The sequence below is a fragment of the Centruroides vittatus genome, unplaced genomic scaffold (assembly GCF_030686945.1).
Source record: "Centruroides vittatus isolate TY-2023 unplaced genomic scaffold, ASM3068694v2 contig_639, whole genome shotgun sequence".
Taxonomy (NCBI): Eukaryota; Metazoa; Arthropoda; class Arachnida; order Scorpiones; family Buthidae; genus Centruroides; species Centruroides vittatus.
In genome coordinates this window covers 25585-46575 of record NW_027122393.1, presented here as the reverse complement: position 1 = coordinate 46575, position 20991 = coordinate 25585, and the positions used below count along the sequence as shown (strand labels likewise).

General features: G+C 49.8%; 3 protein-coding genes across 3 annotated transcripts; all 3 read right to left on the bottom strand.

Moving 5' to 3' along the window:
- Nucleotides 1-10040: 10040 nt before the first annotated feature.
- Nucleotides 10041-12279, bottom strand: LOC136979781 (uncharacterized). Its single transcript, XM_067275812.1, has 2 exons — nucleotides 11314-12279; nucleotides 10041-11234 (listed from the first exon to the last, which is right to left on the bottom strand). The coding sequence occupies exons 1-2, from the start codon at nucleotides 12277-12279 to the stop codon at nucleotides 10041-10043; spliced, it is 2160 nt and encodes a 719-aa protein (XP_067131913.1).
- A 1077-nt stretch (nucleotides 12280-13356) lies between these two features.
- Nucleotides 13357-14160, bottom strand: LOC136979780 (uncharacterized). Its single transcript, XM_067275810.1, has one exon. The coding sequence runs from the start codon at nucleotides 14158-14160 to the stop codon at nucleotides 13357-13359; it is 804 nt and encodes a 267-aa protein (XP_067131911.1).
- A 1176-nt stretch (nucleotides 14161-15336) lies between these two features.
- LOC136979779 (uncharacterized) lies at nucleotides 15337-15915 on the bottom strand. The gene has a single exon (XM_067275809.1). The coding sequence runs from the start codon at nucleotides 15913-15915 to the stop codon at nucleotides 15337-15339; it is 579 nt and encodes a 192-aa protein (XP_067131910.1).
- Nucleotides 15916-20991: the final 5076 nt, after the last annotated feature.

The window sequence follows — 20991 nt, the reverse complement described above, 5'->3', positions numbered from 1 at the left end:
AGCTGGCGATCTGACGGCATCAGGCAACGACGGGTTTAAACAACGACAAAGACCGTCGGTGGATCATTTTAGAAGAATGTAAACAGAATTTTAAAAAAAATTTTTAATAAAAATAATAAAAATTAAAATAAAAGATTTAGTACGTCCCATCTGTAAGGGGATGCAGAAAAAACGTGTACAATTCTAGTACAGTGTTAAAAATTAACTGTTACTTTGGCAGCATCATTTACAATCAAATTTAATGAATGAGAGGCAGAATGGTACAAAAAAAGCTCCGGAATTTATTTTCCTTGAATTTACGATTTATATATCCGTTGTCATAAAAATTTGTCTTTCCACTGTTCTTCCCCGAGAGACTATCAGGAATATTTCAGCGTAACAAGAGTAACTGCGTTTTCGAACTTATTTCTACTTAAGAAGTGACTTAAATAATTTACAGAGATTAGGAAATGGGGAACATAGAATAAAAAACCCTGTTGAAAGAGCCAGAATTTTACTTCAACAAAAGCTTAACAGAACCAATCACTCGCTCAGTACAGTGGGAAACTGATTTCCGTGTACACCTGGTATTAAAACGAATTAGTTAGAAAACGAATGAGTATTAAGTTTAACATATTTAGATTTTTACAGCTATGGTGAGAAACGTTTAAAATCTACAACAATTCTGTGCCATCTTTTGAGGTATACTAGTAATGTGACAAAAGAGGCATTTGACATTGACCGGTATCGGCACCCTATGAGATTTGGCATGCACACACTCACTAAACACTATAAACGTCACTAGTTTTCATCCATTAGCTTACTCGTATCAAGATATTTGACTAAGTGGATTGTTTTAAGATTTAAAAAGTAAAGAATATTTTATGTTATTTTTTTATGTTACGTTCTTACAAAGCTATATTTTAATTATAATTTTTTTTAAAAGTATATTAATACAATCGAACAATACATTGTACCAGGTATGTAATATCCCACCGCACATTTTATTTCACCGAGTAAGTTTTTTATAATTTATTTTATAATTTTAGCCCTTATATCGTGGCTAGCGATTCAGAATGTAATTGTGATATTAAAAATACATTTAGAGAAGTCTACAGTTTTTACTGGCTTACTCGAACATGAATAGAATAGAGAATGGAGCGACGTTATTGATCAAGCAACATTTTGCAGGTCGAGGTTGATAATATATCACCTTGGTCCAAATTCCTGTGATAACGTTGATTTTAGCTTAAAGCAGTTTCTAAAAGAAAGCACCCAAGACTACGTTTATAGACAGCACTTCGCAGAAATTCAACGATTTGTGACAGGAATTTAATTCCTATATACACCGATGGATCTAAATCGGATGACTATGTTGGCTTAGCTTTGTTTGCCAGGATGAAATTCGTGGCAGAACAAATAGCACCAAATTTCTTCCATTTTTACTGCGGAGTTGCAGGCTATTTATTTAGCACTAAAGTATATAAATAGGAAAGGTCATCGTTGCTGCGTGATTTACACTGACTCAGTTAGTGCACTTCAGGCTTTGATCTCGTATGAACCTAGTTCTCACTCCATAGTGATTAAAATTTGTAAGCTGATTTGCCATCTTTTGCGAGGAATTTCTCTATAAAATTTTGTTGGGTCCCAGGCCATGTGGGTATAAGAGGAAATGAAGAAGCTGACGTAGCTGCAAAGTCAGCAAGCCCTTCTCAGCATACAATGCATATTGAAGGAGGTGACTTGAAGCTAGTTGTTAAAAAACGACTAGAGGAGAGACGGCAAAATGTGTGGAACGCACAAGTTCACAATAAACTACACGAGATCAAACCTGTGATAGAAAATTGGAGACAGAAGAAACCCTATGACAGGAGATCTGAGGTCATTCTTACTCGTTTGAGAATTGGACATACTCGACTGACTCATCAATACTTTTTGAAGGGTGATGACCAGCTTGTATGTCAGTATTGCAACTGTAATGTAAGTGTTAAGCACATACTGAGCAATTGCATCGTTCTGAACGGATTCGTCGGCAGCATTTTGGAAATGCAAGTTTTAACGAGATTTTGGGCCAGAGGCGAAATGTTGATAAATTATTGAACTTTCTAAAAGTTACAAATATTTATAAAGAAATTTAATTATTTATTTATTATATCCATATACATGTTGTTGTTATACACAGTTTAACTGTTGTATACAGTCAAACCTGTTTTTATGCGGGGGATAGGGACCGCATTAAAAAAAACGCATTAAAAAAATCTAACGAAACTTCATCGAATGGCTGTAAATAATAGTTTTCGCGACACAATTAAAAAATATTTTTTTTATGCGGTCAACAGGGACCGCATAAAAAAAGTCTCACATAGAAAATAACTCAAAACCGTACGAAATAGAATTTATTGACAAAGATGTCAGCACTTGACTGCATCGTCTGGTCTATCGTCTGTTTTACATATTTTTGTCCAGGTGGTGTTTTGTTGACTTAAAAAGTAAATTATTTCATTTTTCGCATATTCATGCAATAATATTACTATAATAAGTGCATTTATGCTATAATAAGTTTATTTAGCTATAATAAGTCAACGTAAGACATGACGAATCGCACGAGACTAGTCGCCAACTATACCGCACAAATTAAAAATTCGCATTAAACAAATCGCACAAATAAAAATCGCACATAAAAAGAGCGCATAAAAACAGGTTTGACTGTATTTTTGTTTTTGGTTTTTTTGTTTTTTCGGTTTGTTCATTTTTATTGTTATTTATGTACATATATATACCATAAGTTGTGGCGCAGCTTGGCCTATGTGGCCCTTGTGCCAATAAACTTTAACCAACAACCAACCAACTGTAGTAGAAGAAAAGCGAGTTTCCCAGGCGGTGACTTAAGAAGGAACGGTAGGCGGGGCTGGTGGAATCTACAGGTTGGGTACTTGAGGTGGCGACCTGTTGCGGGGAAGCCAGATCAGGCGAGCCTGAAGGCCCTTGAGAAACCGGAACCGGGGGCGGAGCGATGGTATGAGGAGTGGAGGGAGCTGGTGAACTCTGAGATGTACACCTGAGGCTTGTGGAAATGGTGGCTGGAGAGTCCAAGGTAGCTGAAACCGCTGAAGGAGGAGAGGACGTGGATGGAGCCATCCTGGTGCGACGGCGTCGACAGAGATGCACGAGCTGGCGTGTAGTCCTGAGTTGCAGGGGGCACAAGGGGGTGGACCAGAGCAAGCCAGAGGTGAGTTTTGATTGATGGGCTCTTTTATGGGGTGACGAGGCTGGCTGGGAGTAGTAGGAATCTCGTTGCTGGTTAAACTGGGAGGCCTCCAGTTGGAATTACTTACAGGGGGTGAGGCCTGAAGTTCCTGTGGTGACGAAGAGGCTGCAAGTAGAGAACCCTCGACAGTGGGGGCGACGTCTTGGGTGGAGGCACGATGACGGCGGCGACTGCTTGAGTGGTTGGGTAGGCGGACATGTTGCCTAGGATCTCGGCTGGAGCTTGGAGAGACTGCAGGGATCTGGGAGGCACAAGCGGTGTTCTTGGCTTGGTGCTGCTTGAGGGCTTTCAGGTCATCTAATGTTAAGCCGCAGGCCTGCACTCGAATAAGAGGGATTCATGATGAATGCGCCGAACGTGTCTAGAAAGGCCGCTGTGGTCAACGTAGTCTCGGATTACAGGGAGGCAGTGTGGGCATCCATAAGGAGGGCTCAAAGGGACCAGGAGGGTCACCTCAGCATCACTTGATGGCATGGTTAAGACCAAAGTGTAGAATAGAAGGACAGGAGATGAAGAACCCTCTGGGGAGCTAGAACTACCAACCAAGAAGGGGTCAGGAGAAGAAGAAAGTTCCTGATGCGAGCACACATTAGGAGTGAAGAACTAGTGCAGCACCCGCTTAAGGCTGGTGTCGCGATAGACGAAGGTTTTGCCGGTTGAGCAGCGAATACACTGTGCGTTTAAACAGTGCAGGCTCGCTCTTTCTGGCAAAAATAAGAAGAGGAGGGGATAGAGAAGTATTAAAAGTACTTACAGACGGCTGGGGAGCAGGTGGCTCGAAGTCCAGTTGACGTCCTCGGAGGCAAGCATAGACAGGAATCAAGCTAATAGATCAAGCTGATAAGAACAGATTTTAAAAAAATTTTTATTTGAAGCTAAATAAAATACAAGGGTGTAAGATAAATTGGCAGAGTGTAAACAAGTGAGAGGTTAAAACGAACTGAATATGTACAAGATCGCAGCCTTATGGGTGGCTGGATGAGCAGACCGAGTAGTGGTCTTTGTGACATGGGCGCAAAGCCAGCTGGGAAGGCCTGAATGAGGCAAGAGGTTGTGACAATAATGAATGTTTGCGACATGGGCACACAGCCAGCAGGAACACAAGAGATGGTGGTAGTTTAGTAGCCAATGTTGTGTTGTGGCCTGTCGATGATGGTGGGCTGATGATGATGCTGGCCGGCGTTGTAACGCAGATGATTGCAGTATATTTTTTGGCTCTACCTGATACAGTCGCTCACCATCAGTTTTAACATCATTCGGGAGTATTTGCGACTGATGCCAAGGCGTTGTAGGACAGCGGTGTTGTTAGGGTCATATTCGCCGAGCGATCCCACGATGAAGGCATCGCAGAAAGTGTCATATCCCTGTTGTTTGAAAAATTGTGTTAATGCAAAGTACTTACTGGTCTTGGTGTCCCTGGCGACACTGAAGGCGCTATGCCCATTCTCAAAGGGGATAGCGACATCCACAATCGTGGCAGTTTTGGTGACATCGTTTATTGCTACCAAGTCGGGGCGGCACCGGTCGTCAAACCCAGGGATACGCTGATTACAGAAGATTTTGAGGTTCTGGCTGTCAACAGCGTGTCTTAGGCGGTCCAGTATGGCGTTGTGGCGTTGCAGCGTTGCGTGACAAGCCTTAGGTTGGGGCGACAGTGGTTGATAACATGGGCAAGGGTTTCTAAGGGGTGGTTACACTGCCTGCACTTCTTAGATCTGTGTCTGAAGCGGCGGTGGCCGTGGAGAGGCACGACGCTAAGACGAGTGCGGTGAACAAACCGCCAATCTGCGAAAGAGGTGTATAGACCATCACGTAGGAAGTGATTACTTACAGGATGTTGTGCGATCAACTGGTAAGACTTCCCTTGGTCTGGTTTGCGGAGGAGGCAGTTGAGTATGGCCGTCTTGGCCAGGTTGGTACAGACCTTGGTGCAAGCCTGGCGAGAGATGGGGGCTCCGTCAATCGTTGGTACGAAGGTGCCGTCAAGAAATGACCAGGAGATGTTAAAAAGCTTCTGAAGGCGTCAGGTGGCAGATCTAAGGCAGGTCCATGCGGAGGTGATGTCCTTGGAGGGAAGGCCGAGGTCTCCCTCCATGGAGCCGTCGAGGAAGGAGCAGAGGTCTTCGTTGGTCGGCTCACGGCGGATGCGGTGGCCAGCGACGTTGCGAAGAGTGCCGATGGCGATGGCGGTGACGGGACCTGAAAAGATGGGCAGCATGCGTCATTTGGCAGATGTCGGCCAGAATGCTGCAGGGGGTGATGTTTGCTCCCCCACGGTCGTGCAGAAGATTGATAAGTTTTGGACTAGCGCGTTGGGACAGGTTGAGTTACCTCTTTGCGCACTTCTTGACGTGGCGATCCAGCTCGTGGAGACCCTTCTTCGGGGTGGATCCAAGAAGTAGATGGAAAGTTAGTCGCAGAAGAAGGATGGTGTTCACTGCATCAATCTTCTGCCAAGGCGCAAGCTTGGCACGGTCCAGGAGAGTGATGTCCTCCATGAGGTTCGAAATGATGTCGTCGTCGGTGTGGCAGTTAGAGAAACCGGTCGGGATGTTGAGGTAGGGGTACGAGCTGTCACGCTGAAGGTGGGGAAGTGTTGAACCTTGGAGAGTGAACGAGTCACTGCTGGTGGTATACTTCTCGCCTAGAATAGAAAGAGTGGCACACTTACTTGGCTTAAAAGCAAGGCCAGCCCAGGTGGCCCATTCGTCGAGGCGGTCAAGTTGTTGTTGCAGACCGTCGGGGTGGGGCTGACTAGTACCAAGTCGTCTGCATAGGCGAGGATGTCAATTTCTTCGTCCAGGAGATGGTATCCCTGATGCAGGAGGTTGACAGAGCGAATGGCCGACTCGATAACAAGGTTGAAGAGCAGGGGGCTGAGTGGGCACTCCTGTCTGACACCAGTGTTGATGGCAATGTCGTTGGTAAGGCCTTGGTTGGTGCGAACCTTGGTGGAGTTATGGCGCAGAAGTTTGTTGATGATGGAGACGCTGTCTTGATGTAGACCGCACCATTCGAGGCACCTGATGATGGTGCTGTGGGGCACCGAGCCAAAGGCGTTGGCGATGTCCAGCCAAGCAATATGGCAGGATTTACGCTTGCGTCTGGCATCCTGGATGACGGCTTCAAGTAAGAAGCTGTGATCTAGACAGCCTTCGTGGCGAAGGAAACCTTTCTGGGCGTTGGAAAGAATGTTGTACTCAGTGCACCAGGAAAGGAGTCTGCTGGCCAAACAGGCCAAAAAGACCTTGCCCAAGGTGTTGGAAAGGGCGATTGGCCGCCAGTTGTTGATGTTATGCAGGTCGCGACGTTTGTGGATGAAGGATGGTGTTAGAGCGTCTCCAGCTAGACGGGATGGAGGAGAGCCTAAGGGCTGCGTTGAATACACTGGAGAGTATGATGCCATCAGGGTCGGTACGCGACCAGTGGTGATAGCGTAGGCCGTCGGGTCCCGGTGCTGTGTTGTGGCAGCGCTGAAGTCTGGAAGCGACTTCCCTAGGGCTGAGGGGTATCGCCAGGGGGTTGTTGGAGTCGGGAACAGCCGTGGAAGCAGGAATGAAAGATGGAGGAGGCTGACAGACGTGGGAGTTGCAGGAGTAGATGTTGGTAAAATGTTCGTGGATGACAGAACCGTTGATTTGGCAGTACTTTGGTTGGCCGTTGGTAATTCAGGAGACGGCCTTAGTTCTATTAAGGCGGTAGAGGCGTTGGATTCGCCTCAGGTCGGCTGTGATGTCTTGTAGAGACGACTCGCCGTTGGGCGTAGGCCTATAAGGAGCCATAACGCAGATGTCTTGAGCGAGAATGACGAGGTCGTTGACCATGGCATCCAGCATGTCCTCGTCGTAGGCTGAAGAAAACCTGTCGCTCCAGGCGGTCACCCAGCTAGGGGGTGGGCGGGGTCGGAGGTGGGTGACTGGAGGGGTGGAGGCGAGGAGACGGGCTGGCACCGGCATGGACGGTGGAGTAGCGATAAGAGTTGGTGAGGGTTGTACATCGCATGGTGACAGCTGGACAACCGGGTACCTGTAACGAGACTGTGACAAGGCTGCCGCATAAGACAGCGGCAAAGAGACAGGTGGAGGGCTGGACGATGCCACTGCAGGGGCAGGTGGCGACGGAGTTGTAGAAGTTGGCAGTGGTGGAGTCCTGTGGGTGCCCGTAAGGCTGGGCGGAGAGACTGGGCAGCAACTGGGAGCTGGACCAGAGAGGCAGCGTTAAATGGCTGGTTGGTCGGTGAGGGCTGGCTGTCGAGAAGACGGCGTGCTGGCCTAGTGGACCTCCTTGGGCGAGCAGGAGCGACGGGGGATGGTGGCGACGACGGGCATGACGAGCAGTCTTCGTCTGGAGTGGAAGGTGCCTGTGGGGCTTGGTTTAGATGTTTCTTGGTCCTGTACCTCCTCCTAGGCCTAAATGGGATGTTCGACTTTTTTCCGGTCAGCAGGAACCGGGGCAGGAGGCGTATGCGCCTCGATGCAAGTGCGGCAAGAGCGACACGCTGTTGGTGGATCTTCATTGCCTTGAGCTTGTCGAGGGTTAAACCGCAGGCACTGCATTCGAAGAGAAGGCTAGTGGCGTGTTACTGTTTGAGGTGCCTGACGAGGCCGGTGTGGTCAATGTATTCACGCGGGATTGGCAGACACAACGGGCAGCCATGAGGAGGGCGGAGTGGAACTAGTACAGAGATTGAGGGCATGGCCAAGATCAAACGTGAGGTGATAGAGAAGAAGGAAAGTTGGTGAAAGGCTTCCTGAGGCGCAGCAGCGACCAACCAAGAGGAAGCTAGAAGGGGAAGAAAGGAGTAGAGAGAGTTCTATGACTTTCACTACTATGAAAAGACTAGAGCGTCCACCTGCTTAAGGCTGGTGGGGCGATAGAAAGTTTTGCCGGTCAAGCAGCGAATACACGGTGCGTTTAAACCGTGCAGGCCACTCTTCCGGCAGAAGTAAGAAGAAGGTAGGACAGAGAAACAACAAAAACACACTTACCTATGATTTGGGGAGCTGGAGGCTCGTAATCCGGTCGGCATCCAAAAAGGGTGGTAGATCAGCTGATTAACCAAGATTAATCAAGCTGATAAGAACAGATTTAAAAACTTTTTATTAAATCAATTACCACTAATAATTACAAATGATATAAATGTAGGAATTAAAGCAAGTCGACCGTTTCGTTGACGGAGACACCTCCATGGGCACCTAGTCAGTTGTTCATAAAAACAAAGATACAGTATGTAGTACAAGCGATGGTGAAGAGCGCGGTTTACACGGGCACAGAGCCTGCTCGCGATATTTACATTATGTACAAATGTTGATGCAAGATCCATGGACGGCAGGAGGAAAGAACAAAAGTCTCTGAGTTTTAGAGGATGAATTATTTACGGTTGGGGTGAGAGCGGGGTGGGTGGGTAGGAGTATAACTTCCGGAGTTGTGTCCCATTAGGTGATTGATGTAGATTTCGCGACTAGCTTTTATCGTGTCGCTGACCATCAAGCACTTTATTAGGGTTGAGTATCTTCTGGATATCGCCAAACGTCGTAGGATTAAGTCGTTCGCCGGGTCCCATCCACCAAGGGCACATAAAACAAAAGCATCTAAGAAGGTGTTAAAGCCCTTACCTCTAAAGAAGGCCACAAGGTCTTGATATTTATTTATTTTTGTGGCTCTCACAGTGGAGAAGGCATCTTCCCCGTTTTCGAAAGGTACAGTGACATCGATAATGGTTGCCTCCTTGGTATTCTTGTTGATTAAAGCGATGTCTGGTCTGCAGTTTCCGGGGAAGTTCGGAATACGCTGGTTGACATAGAGGTTGCCGTCTTTTTTGTTGATTGCATTCGCCAGACGTTGCAAGATGATGTTGTGGCACTTCGTTATGTTGCTCATGTTAGGAAGACAGTGGCACAACACATGTGCCAGAGTCTCATTATGGTGAGTGCAACGGCGACATTTTTTAGAAAGATTGTTGTAGCGCCTGTGGTCGTGAAGTGGAACCACACTCAAACGGGCACGGTGAAAAAAACGCCAGTCAGCGAATTGGGTGAACTTGCCATCCCGTAACAAGTGGTTGCTCTCCTTGCACACACTGGTGAGGCAGAAAGCCTTACCTTGGTCAGGCTTGCTGTGAAGACCCATTAAATGTTTAAGTCTCACCAGGCTGCTTAAGATGTTACTGCAGCTTTTTTTCCGGACTATGTTGCTGTTGATTGCAAGCAGAGGGGAACCATCACCCGGGATCCACTCGATAGGGAAAATCTTCTGTAGTCGACGTGTGGCATCTCTGAGACGTGTCCAGGCAGACCTACTATCATGTGACCTAAATCCAAATTCTTATTCTAGTGAGCCATTCAGGTAAATGCAAAAGTCCGGGTTGGTGGGGGTTCTCCTGATGCGTTTCTGTATGACAGTGGCGAGGGCCCCCGTGGCCAGACTGGTAACCCGCTCGTCCCGAGAGTCGAAGAGATGGAGGGCATGATTCACCTGGGCTAAGTCAGCAAATGTGTTCAGTGGGAGAAAGTTGGCACCTCCCTGGTTGTACGTAAGGTATAAGATTTCGTTGCTGGCACACTGTGGAAGATTGAGCCAACGTTTGGCGTATCGCTTCAGGGTTTTGTCAATATTGTCCATTTTTTTTTGGGCGTTGTACCTAGAGTTAAATGGAAAGTTAGTTTAGGTAATACAAAAGTATTTACCACATCCAGCTTCTGCCATGGGGCTAGCTTGGAAAAGTGGATTTTCTCCAACTCCTTGAGAGCGTTGTCCGTCACCTTGGTGGAGGTCCATCCCGTGGAGAAGCCAGTCAGAACGCCCAGGTGGTCATAGAAGTCGTTGGGCCCGACATTAAAATTGCGGTCTCATTGATGCTCAAGGACAAAGGTCCGGTTGTGTGTTCTTTACTTAGAATTGATAGGCATGCACACTTTTTTGCGTTAAGACTTATGCTTGCCCAGTCAGCCCATTGAAGGAGGCTATCAAGTTGAGATTTTAAGCCTGGCTGCGAGCTGCTAACAAGTACCACATCGTCGGCATAAGCTAAGATGCCAAAGCTATGGTCGTGGAGAGTGTAGCCTAGGTCCAGGGATTCGACCATCCTGATACCTACCTCCAAAGTTAGGTTGAACAGAATGGGGCTGATTGGACACCCCTGGCGGATGCCCGAGTTTACAGTGATGGGCTGGAGGTAACCTGCGTTGGTGCGGATGCGGGTGCTGTAGTTGTCGTAAAGGTTCTGGATGAGGTCGATGGAGTCCTGGTGCAGGCCTAACCATTTTAGACTACTCCAGATCGTGCTATGGGGGATCGACCCAAAGGCGTTGGCGAAGTCTAACCAGGAGAGGTAGCATTCCTTCCTACTCCGCCGAGCGTCTTGGATGATGGTTTGCAGGCAAAAGTTGTGGTCGAGGCACCCCTCGTAGCTCATGAACCCCTTTTGTGCGGGGGAGAGACAGTTCTTGCTGGTGCACCAACGCAGGAGGCGATCGGCAAGACAGGCGGTGTACAGTTTGCTCAAAGTTGCTGATAGAGTGATAGGTCTCCAGTTGCCGATATCTGATGGATCACCCTTCTTATAGGCAAGGATAGTAGTCGAACACTTCCAGGCTTGCGGGATATGGCCAGTGCAGTTGACAGCATTAAAGACTGCTGACAGAATGTGGCCACCGGGGTCTAGTTTGCGCCAATGATGGTACCTGATGTTGTCAGGTCCCGGTGCCGTGTTTTTGCCTTTTTGCAGACGGATGGCGACTTCCTCTGGTGTGAAAGGAAAGCTAAGCGGGTCGTTGTTAACAGGAGGAGGCTTGACGTTCCTGATGGGAACCTGTGTGCGAGAGTTGTTATTGTCACTGAAGACTGACCTGAAATGTTCCTCTATGACGTCAAGATGAATCCCACAGAATTTACGACCACCTTTCTGGACAATGTCAAACGCCTTTTTACGGTTGATTCGGTAGGTCTTCTGTATGTAGCTGGCGTTGAAGCCGTCTTCTCCCTGGCGCTGAGCGTTGTTATGGTTGGAGCGACAATTGACTGAGGGAGGGTGCAAGCTCGGGTCGTATGCTGTTTATATTGTAAACGAGGTGCGTTAGGTCGTCCAGCATGTTTTCCAACATGTCCTCGTCCACTGCAGAATTGAAGCGCTGTACCCAGGCCTTTATCCAAGTTGATGTGCTGGTCTGGCTGGGCTGACTCAACGAAGGAGATTGTGAAGGTGGGCGAGTTGGTATGGAGACTTCATCAGCATGTTCCAGACTGGGAGTGCAGTTATCTGGAGGTGGGCTTGGAGAGGTTGAGCTCGCCGGTTGGTGTAGAGGGTTTGACCTGAAACGGGAAGAAAAAGAGGCTGGCGGAGGCTTCGAGGCTTGCTGTGAAAGCTGCCCAGTTGGGGTTGATAGAAGAGGAACGTCTGTTCTACTGAGGACCACACGTGGCTGTAGGTTGTTTAATGCTGGCGGAGTGCAGGTAGCCGATTGAGAGGTCGCTAACACCTCAGCGTAAGTAGGAGAGCTAGCTGATCCTACAGACCTCCTAGGCCAGGCCGGTGCATAGACCGTTGGAGAGGCTGGCTTGTCGTGGTCCTCCGGTGAGGGAGGGGCCGCTGGTCGCGTCCTTCGACGAGTCCTGGAAGTGGAAGCTCTGGTCGTCAGTTGAGGCTGTTTGTCCTCCGAAAAGTCGCTGTCCGAGGCCTGAGGTAGTGCTGTTTTCCAGCGTTTCCTCGGGGAGTACTTCTTCCGTGGCCTAGTTGGAATGCAGATTTTCTTGCGGTTTGGCGGCAGGGGCAGCGGAGGCAAAGCTGCTGCGATGCTGTTTCTGCAGATCTCCGATTTTTGCTGGTGGAGCTTGATCCTTTTGATTTGGTCTAGAACCAGTTCGCAAGCTCTGCACTCGAACAGAAGGGATGTGCCGTGCACATGCTTTAGGTGCTTAACCAATCCGGCATGGTCCGAGTAATCTTGGGGGATTGGCAGGCATAGACGGCACCCATGAGGAGGGTGCAAAGGCACCAAGACGGTGACTATGGTCGCTTCTGGCGAGACTGCCATTATCAAATGTGAGCAGATAGAAAAAGGGGAAAGCAGGGGAGAAAGCTTCCTGGGGCGCAGGGCGACCAACCGAGTGGAAGCAGGAAGAGGAAGAAAGTAGTAGCGAAAGTATTAAGACTTTCACTATTAGGAAGGAACTAGTGCAGTCACCCACTTAAGGTGGGTGGCGCAGTAGCAAGTTTTGCTGGTCGAGCAGCGAATACACGGTGCGTTTAAACCGTGCAGGCCACTCTTCCAGCGGAAGAGAAAAGGAGGTAGGACAGGGAGAGTAGATAAAACAAACTTACCAGGGTTCCGGGGAGCAGCTGGCTCGAAGTCCGGTCGTCGTGGCGGTGATGGCGGGAGATCAGCTTAATGACAGAGCATCAAGCTGATAAGAACAGATTTAAAAGCCATTTATTAGGACATAATAAAATTTACACGAAAGGAACAATCCCACATGGGTAGACAATAGGATGCACATGGGCACATAGCCAGCCAGTGAAAAAGACAAATGGTGTAAAATAAGTAAACAAATAGTCCAAGGTTGGACTAAGGATGAAGCGCGTGGGCTGCTATGTTGCAGCAAGAAGCGCGGTGCATGGGCACAATTGCCAGCTAACAAATATACAATAAACGCATGACACGGGCACTTGCCAGCCAAAGAATAAACAAAAGAAGTGGAGACGCGGTACAAAAAAGTAACAGACGCGTTACATGGGCATTTGCCAGTTAGATGAATGAATATACAAAATGATGGATGCACTCGTAGTTGGCCTAGGTAGCCAAGAAGGGGCCCTTATCAGCGGTCACCCATGCCCAATCCCGCCCCGTGCTGGTACCGCAGCCAGGTGCTGTAAAATGGCACCGACGGTACTGGGGCTCAAACTCCAGGGAGGAGGAATTTACAGCGGGACTGAACGCAGGCTTCCACTGAGGGGCACGGGAGTCAAACGTTGATGATGTTGCCGGTTGCTGAGGTGGTTGGTATAGATGTCCCTGCTTTATTTGATACAGTCGCTGACCATCAGGTGGCGCATGATTTTGGCATAGCCACGTTTGATGCCAAGTCGCTGAAGTACACCTTCATTGGCGGCGTCATACCCCCCTAGGGCTCCTATGATGAAAGCATCGATGAAGGTGTACTTCATAGCCCTGGTTCCTGAGGTGGCCGGCGAGAGCTTGGTATTTGCGTATTTTTTCAGCTCGGGCTCGGCAGAAGGCGTCCTCGCCATTTTCAAAAGGCGTCGCGACGTCAACGATGGTGGCGGTCTTCGGTTGTTCGTTGAGCACGACGAGGTCCGGGCGGCAGGTGTCGGGGTACCCTGGGATCTGTTGATTAGAGAAGATAGTAAGGTTACGGCGATCGATGGCGTTGATGAGCCTGTCAAGGATGGCGTTGTGGCGCAACGTAATTTGCCGGAAGTTCGGCGGACAATGGTTGATGACGTGCGCTAACGTCTCGCGGTGGCGTTGACATCTTCGACAGGTTTGGCTAGCATGGCCAAAACGCCTAAGGCCTCGTAGAGGGACGACGCTCAATCTGGCCCGGTGGATAAATTGCCAGTCGGCAAACCTAGTGTATTTACTTTCAGACAGGAAGTGGTTGCTGTTGGGGTTGCTGGCTATGAGTTTGAATGCCTTGCCTTGGTCCGGCTTGCGAACCAAGGAGGCGAGAAAGGACTCTCTCACGGCGTCAGACATGGCTCTGGTAGCGGAGGCTGAAGTGACCGGTTTAGTGTTGACGGTGAGGATGATTCGCCCGTCGTTGCCTGGATGCCAGTCGAGATCGACACGCTTCTTAAGACGGCGGACAGCCATACGCAGGCGGGTCCACAGGGATGGAATGTTGTAGGAATCCATGCCGAATTCTTGGTCCATGGAACAGATAGGTAGGTACATATGTCGGTGTCGCTTGGTGTCCGTCGTATGTGCTTTTCCACAACCTGAGATAGGGACTTGGTCGCTAAGCTGGAAGTGAGCTGGTCTCTAGAAAGAAATAGATGAACCGCATGGCTTACCTGCGCAATGTCGGCAAGGATGCCACAAGGTGTAACGTTGGCACCCCCTGGAGGTACGAGGTATAGACAATCTCTGCGCTTGCGCGCTGAGGGAGGTATAGCCAACGTTTGACATAGCGCTTGATGGTGGTATCGACAGTATTGAGCTTCTTTTTAGCGACCTTAACTAAGGTGAGGTGGAACGTCAGTCTGGGAGTGAGGAATGTGTTGATACAGTCGACCTTCTGCCACGGGGCTAGGTGGAGATTCGTCGATGGATTTAAGGTCGCGAAGGATGCTATTAGCTGTTTGATCTGTTGATAGTCCCATAGTGAACCCCGTCGGTATGCCCAGGTGGTGGTAGTGATCTTCTTTAGACAGACTACGGATGGCTGCTTCTTGTATGGTAAATTGGGTACTGTTGGAGCAGTGATACTTACTGGTGATGGATAACAAGGCACATTTGGCCGGGTTGAAGGTGAGTTTGCAGTTGCGTGTCCATGAGGTGAGGAGGTCCAGCTGGTCCTGGAGTTCCTTTGGCGTGCTGCTGACTACAGTAATATCGTCTGTGTAGGCGAGGGTGGAGATAGTCTGGTCGTAGAGTTTATACCCAACGTGGAGGTCAGTTGTGAGCCGGAGAGCTGGTTCAATGACAAGATTAAAGAAAATTGGGCTTAGCGGGCAGCCCTGTTTGACGGCGGCCATAATGGGGATGGGGTCTGTCAGTCCGGTGTTTGAGGCGGATGCGAGTGTGACATCCAGTGAGCAAGTCGCTGATACATTGAATTGACGAAGGGTGCAGACCACTCCATTTGAGGCAGGCAAGAATGGTGGAGTGGGGTACGGAGCCAAATGCGTTAGTGAGGTCCAGCCATGCCACATGGCACTCCTTATTTCTTCGTTGGGCATCTTGAATCGCAGTCTGTAGGGTAAATGAGTGTTCTGAGCAGCCCTGATAGCGCAGAAAACCCTTTTGGGTTGTCGAGATGACGTTGTTGGTTTCACACCAGCGGAGGAGGCGGTGTGCAATGCACGCCGAGTATAGCTTACCAAGGGTATTGGCAAGTGCAATCGGTCTTTAGTTGTTGATGTTCCGCGGATCGCCCTTTTTATGGAGGAGTATAGTGGTGGAGACTTGCCAGCACTGAAGGATGAAACCAATACACTGTACTGCGTTGAAGAGTGCTGCCAGGATGTGCCCTTGGGGATCCATAGGACGCCAGATGTAGTACCGTATGCCATCCGGGCCAGGGGCGGTGTTGCGGCACTTGTTGAGTCTAGCGGCTACCTCTGATGGTGTGAAGGCATCACACAGTTGGCTGTCCGTGGATGGTTGCAGTGCTGGTGGTAGAATCAGTGAATTCGAGGACGGCAATGCAGAGCTGTAAGTATTATAGAAATGTTCGGTTAGTTCAGCCTTACCGATGTCGCAGAAGCGCTCGGTGCCGCGGACGATTTCGTCGAACGCCTTGCGTCTGTTGGATCGGTAGAGGCGCTGGATTCTACTGGCTTCTACGGCGTAGCTTGAGTTGCGACGATGGTCGAGTTGGTGGCTGTGCTGGTGATTACGACGTCGGCCGTTGTTGCGTACGTTTCTTTGCTGTGGCATCATGCGTTGGGCAAGATGGATGAGGTCATCTAGCATGGGCTGGAGCATGTCTTAGTCCAGTGCACAATTGAATTATTCACACCAGGCGGTAACCCAAGGCGGTGGAGTGCTGCTAGTTGTTGGTGCTGATCTGGTGGCTGTCTGAGAGGGAAGGCTGATGTTGGCTGGCATTGGTCCGACAGTCTGCAGGGCAGGTGATGATGTCAGTCGGCTGCGGCGGAGGGTCTGCGCTGATCAGTGGTGCTGGGATAGCAGCAGTGGGCTGTGGGCTTGAGGTGGTAAGACCTGTAGGGAGAGAAATGCTAGGGGTGGCCCCGAGGTTAGAATCAGCAGTTGAAGCTGGAGACAGCGATGGTCTGGGCCGACAGGGGCGATGCACCAGCGGAGGCGTGTCGCGGCTGTTGTCGGCGGCTAGAGGGGTGGCCCGGGCGTTGCATAGATCAGGTGAAGATGGCTCCGGCGGAGTTGCCTGGGTGACGGGCTGCCGGTGTGTTGGGTTACGTCTTCTGCGCCTCCTTGTCCTACGTGTGGTTGTAGATGGTGGAATGATAGTAGACTCGTTGCCATCACTGTTAGCGGAGTCCTGAGAAGCTAAATCGATCTCGTCAGGGTTGCTGCACATTCGGACGTTGTTGGGGATCTTGCCACGCAACTTCGGGTCTCGTGCAGAGTGGTTGGGTGACAGGGCTGGGAGCTGGCTGGAGCAGCTAGCCGACTTGGCTTGATGAAGCTTCAGTTCCTTCAGCTTCAGAGAGCGGACACGACATGCTCAGCACTCAAAAGCAAGGTGGCCTCCATGTATCCTACGGAGGTGGCGGGAGAGACCTGCGTAATCGGCGAATACACGGTGCGTTTAAACCGTGCAGGCCGCTCTTCCAGCGGAAGTGAGAAGAGATAGGACAGAAAAACCAAAAAGATACTTACCCCCGGGGAGCGGGAGGCTCGGAGTCCGGTCGGCGAATTTTGCGGAAGAAGGCGGTCAGCTTGATGCTTTGGCATTAAGCTGATAAGAACAGATTTAAAAGCCTTTTATTAGGTAATGATAAAATTTACAATATGGTATTTAAGAGAATGAATAAAAAATAAACAAAGTGGTATATATGTGAAGCGCATAACACGGGCACATTGCCAGCTATACGCGAATGGGAGCAAAGTCACTTGGGTGACTGGGACAAAAAGGGTGAGGCTCAGTCATATATACAAGAGCCAAGGAAATGAAGCATCTCATGGCAGGGGCCCGAGATTTACAAATTACTCCAGAGGAGTGGAAGGTGCTCCAATAGTACAAAGGATGGAAATCGCGGTTGACAAGGGCGCAAGCCTGAAACAACAATACAAAGGGATGAGAGAGTGTACGCGGTTACAAGGGCACATATTGCCAGCCAAAACAGAAGTTGATGTATGATGACAGCGCGCTGAAGCGCAAAGGGGAGGCAACCTCGAATAGCGGTTGTCCATGCCCGATCCTGTCCCGTGTTGGTACCGCAGCCAGGTGCGCTATTACGGCACCGACAGTACCGGGGCTACAAACCAAATGGAGAAGGAATGTGCTACAGGACTGAGCACGGACTTTCACCGAGGAGAAAGATGGAACCGGGTACAAGGGCTCATAGCCTGACAAAAAGTACAACAGAGGTGTTACTGGGTACAAGGGTACATAGCCTGACCAAATTATACAGTTAGTTTCTTACAGAGCTGTGATGTGATGGAGCCTGGCGGGTGTTGCGTCTGTCGTTACCTCCTTCCAGGTGTCGGATGTATATTTCACGACTTTGTCTGATGCAGTCACTCACCATGAGCTTTTTCATTAGGCTTGCGTAGTTTCGATGAATTGCAAGGCGTCTGAGGGTTGCTTCGTTGGAGATGTCGTAGCCGCCCAGGGCGCCCACTATGAAGGCATCTATGTATGTATCATAGCCTTGTCCACGGAAGAAGTTTGCCAGTTCTTGGTGTTTTGTGGTCTTTTCCTCCCGGGCTCTGGCGAAGGCATCCCTGCCGTTCTCAAAAGGTGTTGCAACGTCGATAATCGTGGCTGTTTTGGCTTGGTCGTTGACGAGTACAAAGTCCGGTCTGCAGTTTTGGTGGAATCCCGGAATTTTCTGGTTGACGTACGACTGGGCGTTTCCTTTGTCGGTAGCGGCAACGAGGCGTTGGAGGACGCTGTTATGGCGCTTGGTAATACTCACCATGTTCGACGGGCAGTGGCATAGCACATGGGCCAGCGTCTCATTGGTGTGGTTGCACCGCCGACAACGTTTGGTAAGTTACCGAAGCGCTTGTGGCCTCGTAGCGGGACGACGCTGAGACGCGCTCTATGGACGAACCTCCAGTCCGCAAATTGGGTATATTTACCATTGCGGAGGAAATGGTTGCTTTCCCAGTTCATCGCCGTGACGTGGAAGGCTTTCCCTTGGTCGGGTTTCTGTAAGAGAGAGTTTAAGTGTGTGATTCTTACCAGGGAGTTGAGGAGTTTGGAGCGCCGTTGTAGAACAGGGTTGGAGAATTTTCGCCGGGGATCCATTGAACCGGCATTCACTTCCATAGTCGTCTGCTGGCTGCCCTCAAGCGTGTCCATGCTGATCTGATGTCCTTAGAGCTGCCGCCGAACTCGTTCTCCATCGAGCCGTTTAAGTAGACGCAGCAGTCCTCGGGTGATGCTGGCCGTCTGATTCTTTTCTGGACTACGGTGGTGAGGGCGTTTACAGCGGTGGTGCTGACTTTGTCGTCTCTGGAGTTGAAGAGGCGGACAGCGTGGCAAATTTGTGCCACGTTAGCAAGGGCGCTGCAGGGGAGCAGGTTTGCACCCCCTTGATTGTTGGCAAGATACAGGAGTTCTGGGCTGGCACGTTGTGGCAGATTCAGCCATTTTCTTGCGTAGCTTTTGACTGTCCGGTCAAGTTTGTTCATTGCCTTTTTGGAGGCAGTACCTAGAGTGAGGTGGAAGATTAGACGGGGGGAGTCAAGAAGGTGTTAACGGCGTCAATCTTCTGCCACACCGCAAGTTTGGAGTTGTGGACTTTCTCTAGGTTGTGAAGGATGGAGTTGATTAGGTCCGGACTGGTCCAGCTTGTGGCGAAGCCTGTAGGCACTCCTAGGTGACTGTAGACATCATCTGGGCCTAAACAGGGAACATACTCACCTTGGATTTTGAATCTTGTGTCGTCAGTGGTGTGGGTTTTCTCGTTGACTGAAAGCGAGGCACACTTCTTTGGGTTGAAGCGGACACCCGCCCAGTTTGCCCAGGTCTCCATGAGCGGAGCTGGTCGATGAGGCCTTGTTCTGTCTCACTGATCAGGGTGACGTCATCAGCGTAGGCGAGGATGTTGAACTTATTTCCGTAAAGGTTATAGCCCGTGTCCAATGATGATGTTAACCTGATGCTCACCTCCAGAGCGATGTTAAAAAGTATTGGACTAATGGGGCATCCCTGACGGACGCCTGAGAGGATGGGAATAGGAGGAAGGTAGCCATTGGATGTCCTGATGCGGGTGGTGCTGCCAGTGTACAGGGCACGGATAGTGTCGACTGAATTAGGATGAAGGCCTATCCAGGCCAGGCTCTTCCACAGGGTTTCATGTGGGATAGCACCAAAGGCATTACAGAGGTCAAGCCAAGCTATGTGGCAAGATCGTCTCTGGCGCCTGGCATCTTGGATGATCGTCTGCAGGATATAGTTATGATCCTGGCAGCCCTCATAGTGGACGAAACCCTTCTGAGATGGAGACAATCTATTGTTGAGTTCGCACCACTTCAAGAGTCTGTTAGCGAGGCAGGCAGTGTAAAGCTTGCCCAGCGTGGAAGAGAGCGAAATCGGGCGCCAGTACTGTATCTCGTCCGGAGGGCCTTTTTTGTAGGCGAGGATCGTGGTAGACATCTGCCAGGCGTAGGGGATGTGACCAGTGCGCCTTACTGCGTTGAAGATGGGTGAGAGGATGTGGCCTGCAGGATCGAGGCGACGCCAATGGGTGTAACGAATGCCATGTCAGGTCCCGGGGCGGTATTCCTACCTCGGCGTAGGCGATCAGCTACCTCTGCCGGTGTGAATGGCGGGTCCAGCGGGTCGTTCCCTGATTCAGGTGGTTGCAGGTTGTCAAGTGGGAGCTGGTCTGAAGTGGCTGGAGAGGAGCCTAGAATAGATGTAAAATGCTCGTTTATTAGTTCCTTCGGAATGCTGCAGTACCTATTACGTTCCCCCGTGGCAGCAGCGAATGCCCGTTTCTTGTTTGCTCTATACAGTTTCTGAATTTCACTTGCGTTTTGTGCAATGTCTTGTTGTCCAGGCGGCTGGCGATTGTTGCGGTGGCGAGGATCAAGGTTAATTGGTCTCACATTACACATGTCACGCAGCAGGTAGACGAGGTCTTCTAGAATTCTCTCTAGCATGTCCTCGTCAACAGCAGAGTCGAATCGCGCCTTCCAGGCCAGGACCCACGATGGTATGTCTTCAGGGGTGGCATTGGCATTGGTTGGAGCATTGGCGGCTGGTGGCGGTTCTGGACTGGCTGGATGGGGTGACCTGCAAAAAGTGAAAGAAGAAGAGGGCCCCTGACCTCATAAGGAAACTCTTTTCCCCTGCTCCGCCACCAGGCACTACAGGGTTCGAGAGACTATGCCTTAATCATGGGCCTTGGTCTCTTACCCGAAGGTAGTCACTGACTCTTTTACTTTTAGTTGGGGCGCCAACGGCTTCTCCTGAGCTGTCATCCGCCCTCTTAGCCCCAACTCACTAACATTGGCATAACTTTTATTTGTTTGTGCGGTTTTCACCGCATATTCTTGCTCTGTCAAGATTTGTTATGCGGCATGCTCCTTTGCCGCAATTGATAAAACGTACAGACTTATCGTAATTGATAATCCCAAGCATTAAATAGGGCACCTTTCCCTACAAGAAGAGGGTGCCCAGCCCAATGCGTCCATTGGGCTCATAGATCGAAAAGATCTGAGACTTTAACCATCAATTCCTTTAGTTTCAATAAGTTTCCTTCACTTGCTGCTAGCGTTCGAAGTACTTGTTCAGGCGGCTTGGACCAGTCGACTTGGTCAGCCCCTCGGCGGAAATCCTCTGTGAGAGGACAGTCAAGTACGTAGTGTCTCGCGTCGCCGCGAGGACACCCACAGGAGCAG

Bases quoted from the DNA above. Each gene is read 5' to 3' on its own strand.
- LOC136979779 (XM_067275809.1), bottom strand. From the start codon at position 15,915: ATGCTCCAGCCCATGCTAGATGACCTCATCCATCTTGCCCAACGCATG.
- LOC136979781 (XM_067275812.1), bottom strand. From the start codon at position 12,279: ATGGCAGTCTCGCCAGAAGCGACCATAGTCACCGTCTTGGTGCCTTTG. The intron at 11,235-11,313 runs GTTTACAATATA...AACAACGCTCAG, and splicing joins TGGACGACCTAACGCACCTC to CGCCAGGGAGAAGACGGCTT.
- LOC136979780 (XM_067275810.1), bottom strand. From the start codon at position 14,160: ATGTACCTACCTATCTGTTCCATGGACCAAGAATTCGGCATGGATTCC.